Raw genomic sequence first — 6,000 nt, 5'->3', positions numbered from 1 at the left:
TACAATCTACTAGTGGATAAAATAAAAATGAAGCTAATATGGTGGAATGCAAGAAAACTATCCTTTGCGGGAAAGATTGTGATTGCAAATCAGATTCTAATGGCCACTATATGGCACACTGCTGCATGCTGGATAATCGTGCCCAAGTCGATGAAATTGATAAAAAAGATCATTAGAAATTTCTTATGGGGGGGCACAGAGGAAAAACAAGCCATTGCAAAGATTGCTTGGACCACACTTATAAAAAGGAAAAGTGAAGGGGGGGTGGGATTGATAGATCCCGTGATGCAAACGAAGGCCTTGCTAGGCAAACTAGTGGTCCGGAGCCTACAACCTCCTGAGGCACCTTGGAAAGTTCTATGGCGGCGTAGATGGAAGATGTGGCTGCCAAGACAAGGTGGATGTTGGCCTAGCAGCCCATTTTGGGGCTTTGTGCCAGAAATGAGGCCCAAATACTAGGGAAGTATGCAGAGTCTTTGTGCTATCGGAATTATGAAAGCATGGCAAGAAATCAGAAAGGGGATCATATGTAGGTGGAGAAATGATGCATATGCGCGGATATACAAGCCAATTGTGTGGAATCCATTGATTAGAGATGTGGATGGGCTGATGATAGGCCAAAAAACAGGTTTCAAATGGGTCGAGTTAATCAATGCCCAAGGGAATGCATTAGTGGAGTGGGAGAGGTTTTTGTCCAATGAGGTGGGCACTCAAAAGGCTAGAATATGGAGAATAAGTAGGGGTAAAGGCATGCTCAAGAGAATTACAGATGCCATTGCATGCTACAAGAATACATTGGAAGGGGAAGAAGTAACAACCTCTGAAATTGCGTGGACATGTCTTATAGATGCTGAAAACTGTTTAATTGGCATTAAGGGAATGAAAGTAGAATCGAACGAGGTATGCTACTACAAACTAGAGCACGAAAGGGCAAGAGGTGAGCAACCAGTCTTTCAAAGAGAAAAGCCGATTAGGCTGATCGTAAAAACTGGTAAGAATATGATTATTGACCCTAAGCCAAGGGAGATCACACCGGCGACAGTGTGTTGGCCTATAGAAGGGCATTTGGATCAGTTATCATGGGACCCAGCCAGGTATTTTTGGAGAACTCAAGGACAAACTGATGGGGAAAAGCTAGTTCAATTTTTCAGGTATAACACGAAGATTGGGAGGCAAATTCTTCTAGAACAAAAACATGACAAGGTTGCGGCAAGGAAATTTTGGATGCAAGAGGGCATAAGTGAAAGGAGACTAGATAAATTCTGGAAAATGATATGGCATGACAAATATGACCGCAAGATAATGATGTGTCTATGGCTTATTGCACATAGAGCCTTGCCGGTAGGGATGTGGGGTAAAGGCCCCAATGTAGACCCTCGATGTATTGCATGTGGACAGATAGAAAGCATCTCCCATTGTCTATGGGAATGTCGTGATGCAATGGCTGTATGGGGAAGGGCACTTCGTTTGCTTTGCCATGCCTCTAGTTCGTTCACCCTCAACTGGGGACATGCTTGTTGGATGTCTCTTGACGTTGATGTGGCGACATACGATAGCACATGCAATGCTAAGTACAGAGGGGAGAATGGCATTGTTCGGTTGATCCCTGACAACGGGGTACCTACAACTTGTGTACAGAATCAAAAACTTGAAGATCTTTGGATGTTGCTTGCCCCCATCACTATATGGCATATATGGACAACAAGGTGTACCAGGGTATTTTCCGCACACAAACGCCCTCCAGCTGAATCGATTAAGCTAATTTGGCACACACTCATAACTACACTAAGAGCTCAATATGAGCGGATTAATGGTACTAATGATGCTGCAGACCTAATGAGGCTGAATTTTCGAAAAAGATGGTGTACGACACCGATGGCCGCAGCAAATGGAATGGATATACTATGGAAGTATGATGTACCCAGATGGTTGTTTCCCCCTCCCATTAGTTGAACGAGGGGCGTGAAAGACATGGCAAGTGGGATAGTGAAGGTAGGTGATGTACCTGTAAGGATGGCTTGAGTCATATGTAAAAGTGTAAGATAAATAAGTGAGATCTCTCGTATGTAGGCTAGGATAATCTTGGCACGGCCTACCTGAGAAAGGGATCGTGTGCATGTATATTTTAACTAATGGAGTATATTCTTTTTTGGAAAAAAAAAAAAAAAAAAGGCACCATCCTCTTCTCATGTCCATGGTCCCTACAAAAGGCACCAAACAAGGTATCATTCATTAGTGTGTGAATATGAATATAGGAATGAGTAAAGATGAGTAAAAATATGGATATAAGAATGACAATCATATCTTGAGATGTATAGGTGGATTTGACAGATATGATGAAGAGTCAATTTCCTGTTGGAAACACCTTGATTGATTTAATCCTACAATTATAGACAAGAGGGAAAAAACATCAACCCAATACTCATGTACTCAAGCAAACAAGGGTGGATTAAGATTGGCGGTTCGAGACTTGGAAGTTGCATTTATGGGATCACAATTGTCAATTTCAGCTTTCCCAAATGGGATTGTAAATCCACCAACCATGTCATCTACTGCATTACTCTTTGAAATCTATTTTGACTTGAAGTTTTGAGGGTTGAATCTTCAAAAGAGATCGATAGCCTCGCCACATTGTGCAAGATGTGGTGGACGATTGGAAACGGTCCCACACTTATTATGGACTTCCTCATTCACTACAACATTTGTACAAAGACTAAGTGCATCTCTTTATCATAGATTTCCTGGCCGAAGGTTTGGTAGACACTTTTGGAAATTTTGACAAATTCCGTCCACCCTATCCAACAATGCCTATTTTCTCCAATGGACACGATTTTGGGCACTCTAGAACATTTGGACAAACCACAATAATAAGGTCTTTGATCGAAACCAACTACATGAAGTTAGCTTCTTTCAGCAATCCCGTAGGCAATCTCTATTTGATTGCTGCACCTTAGAGACATCACACTCCAAATTTACAATCTTTACTTTAAGTGCTTTTAAGCTCTTTAGTGTCTAATCAACACTTCCATATTTTTCTTTATTCTCTGTGGGTTTTCACCTCACTTTGAGGTTTCCCACTATTAATAAAAGTGTTACTAAAAAAAACAATGGACATGGGCTATTTCACCAAAGAAATGCAAGATCAAGTTTTAAAAGAAACCATGTGGATTCTTTGTATTCTCAATAATTATTACCTTGTGCTCTAGTACTAGAATGTGAGGTGGATCCTGCATTTTATTTTTTACTTTTATCTACTTTCTTTTTCTTAACATCTAAAATATTGGACAGCCCTGATCGTTTACAATTTCCAAGGACGAGTTCAAGGCCCTCCAAGCCCTAGGTTCACGGGCTTCACCTATTTAATGTTTCTCCATCAACACGCTTGATTGGAAACACAACAATGTCACCTGCTTGAATTCATGGTTATATAGACTATACAGTCAAGGCCCTCCTCTCATTTTTGTAACGTGGCATCATCTCATGCTTCAATTGCAAGCTCCCAATGTGTGTAGTTGAATCAAGTGTTTGATTAGTAACATTCCACTTGGTTGTTGAGCTTTCGTGGTCAATTGGAATGTTAGATTATTGATATTAAGCTCTAATTCATGTTATGGTGGCATATTTATGTATGAAAAAGGGAGAACACGACCATCACATACTAGCTATTTTAAAAGTGACGAATTCCCTATCAGTTCACACAATGGGTGGTTCCAAGTACATACATAGTTTCTAATCACACATACGCACAAATATCAAAAAGAAGAAAAGAAGAAGAAGGAGAAGGAGAAGGAAGAGGAGGAGGACAAATGAAGGCCCTTGAGAGTCTTCTCTCTTACCTGCTCCCTACTCTTGGCCTAGTTGTGGCTTGGTGGTGTCTCTATTGCAGGCGGCTCCGTCGATCCCGAGCCCGGATCGTGGAAACTCTCGATGATGAACGTGACATACACGCCATCATCACCCACACGATGCACGTCGAATTCCCCTTCTTGAGCCGTACCTCAGTCGAATACGGGCTCCTCCGGACGTACGCCATCCCATCCATTTCCCGCATCCTCGCACGCTCGGGTCAGTTCAACCTCAACCCCGGCAAACGCTACGATGACACTGACCTCTTGATCCAAGAGTTTCTACTCCATCACGTGGATAGCGAGCGCGGAAGCACCGCCATCCGCCGCCTCAATTACATCCATGGCCTCTACCCCACCATTCCAAACTCCGACTTCCTCTACGTCCTATGCGTCTTCATTCTCTATCCGATTGACTGGTGTGCCCGGTGGGTTTCTACCTATCTATACATGTTTTAGCACAAGTTACCATGTTGTATCCTAAATCTGGCTGCTCTTTTGGGGCTTGGGGAATGGCATAGGTACGGCTATCGCGAATGGACTCCCAAAGAAAAGTGTGCTTATTTTCGAGCTTGGCACGATATTGGGACGCGGATGGGCATCCGGGAAATTCCGGAGAGCATCGAGTCCGCGGCCGAGTATATGGAGAGCTTCGAAGCACGACACATGGTCTACGCGGATTTGAACCCCAAGACCTCCGAACCCACAATGAAGTTGTTTTTGGCGGACATGCCGGCGTGTCTTCGGCCCCTAGGCCGGAGGCTGGTGTATGCGGTGATGGATGACCGCCTTCGTGTGGCAATGGGATACCCGAAGCAACCTCTGTGGCTCAGCTCGGGGCTGAAGATGGGATTGAAGTTGTTTCACGGGGTGTTCACACGGTGGTTCCTACCACCGCGGCCGCTAGAGAAGGCAAGATTTCGCATTTCACCTCTAGGATGTCCGGTGGCAGGTCAAGGTAATGAATCAGGGAGGCAAATGTCGGTGAGGTTCACGAGGTTTCGGACGACCCCATGTGTGTATGCGGAGAAGGGGTACCGGATAGAGGAGCTCGGGCCAATTCATCCCGGGGAGCTCGCCCCGACACCACGACGACGACAACAACAAAAACAACCGGAGGCCAAGGAGGAGGGGGAAGAAGAAAAGGAATTGTTGTGCCCAATGGAACGTTGTAGCAATATACCATGGCCGGACTCGCTTCTCATGAACTCCCATTGACCCCTCCCTCCTAGTGAACTTCTTCTTCGTGTGTGTGTGTGTGTGTGTTTGTCGAACACATCTTTCCTTGATGTGTGAAATGACAGAAGGCGATTCGGAATGGATCTTGAACCCCGCCCATGGGACAAACGGACTTATTTGATTGTTATTTGTGGTTTGTTTATTGTAAATCATCCCATTTTCGGCATGGTTAGCAATTTGGAAGTTTATCTCGATACTTTCACTTGTCTTGATGGCCACACAACTCAAGTTGCTTCTTTTTTATGAATTACACACTGTGAGTTTGTGCTTTCAACCTCTCAATGATGAGCAATTGTAGATATATCTTTCCCACGAGGTAGTTAACAAACCACCTCCATATACGTTAGAAGTTTGTTCCATAAAAGTAGTGATTGTGCAAGATATGCATTCAGCATTTAATTATGTTCCATTGGTAGGTGTATAGAAGTCATCGTACTCATCATGGTTGATCCTCACTGACTTATCGTTCAGGACTTCACTGGGTGTCAATGTACATATATCTTTCTTTCTTTGTCCTAAATTGTATGAGCTCAAACACAACAAGCTACATCATAGTGATTTTTTTTTCTTTTCCAAAATGAAGCTACTTTCCCATTAGTTAGGTAAGATTATTACAAAGAGACTGTACAAGGAGGCTTAAGCATAGAACGGGGAATCCCCCTCCGCTCAAGTCCTAGAAATCGAGACTAGTTACAACGCCTTTCGGACGGACTACTTAGTGTAAGTACCAACAACTAAAACAATGCCCTGTACCAATGACTAGTACGAGACAACTCTTGGGGCCGACAACAGAGGGAGGGTGGTAAGTGAGCCGGAAACAGCCAACGTGGGGGTTGGTAGTTCCACCTCGGGCCACTTCCTCCTAGTGTCACCATAGGCGTGTTCCGCCATTTCTGCCAAAAACGCAAACGGGTAG

The 6,000-nt window shown here is 43.9% G+C and overlaps 1 protein-coding gene across 1 annotated transcript; it reads left to right on the top strand.

Annotated features, from left to right (window-relative positions):
* The first annotated feature begins 3,770 nt into the window (after positions 1–3,770).
* LOC147853849 (ER-bound oxygenase mpaB-like) lies at positions 3,771–5,102 on the top strand. Its single transcript, XM_087331813.1, has 2 exons — positions 3,771–4,273; positions 4,367–5,102. The coding sequence occupies exons 1-2, from the start codon at positions 3,807–3,809 to the stop codon at positions 5,061–5,063; spliced, it is 1,164 nt and encodes a 387-aa protein (XP_087187939.1). The 5' UTR covers positions 3,771–3,806; the 3' UTR covers positions 5,064–5,102.
* Positions 5,103–6,000: the final 898 nt, after the last annotated feature.

The sequence above is a fragment of the Azolla caroliniana genome, unplaced genomic scaffold (assembly GCF_043228905.1).
Source record: "Azolla caroliniana isolate FFs.n. ecotype wild unplaced genomic scaffold, voAzoCaro1.0.p SCAF_16, whole genome shotgun sequence".
NCBI classification, from domain to species: Eukaryota; Viridiplantae; Streptophyta; class Polypodiopsida; order Salviniales; family Salviniaceae; genus Azolla; species Azolla caroliniana.
The sequence above is the reverse complement of the archived record's forward strand: the minus strand, read 5'-3'. Positions and strand labels throughout refer to the sequence as shown.

What these genes read in the sequence shown, in the direction of transcription:
- LOC147853849 (XM_087331813.1), top strand. Translation starts at nt 3,807, where the DNA reads ATGAAGGCCCTTGAGAGTCTTCTCTCTTACCTGCTCCCTACTCTTGGC. An exon ending in CCGATTGACTGGTGTGCCCG is followed by an intron (nt 4,274 to 4,366) that starts GTGGGTTTCTAC and finishes GGAATGGCATAG; the next exon opens with GTACGGCTATCGCGAATGGA.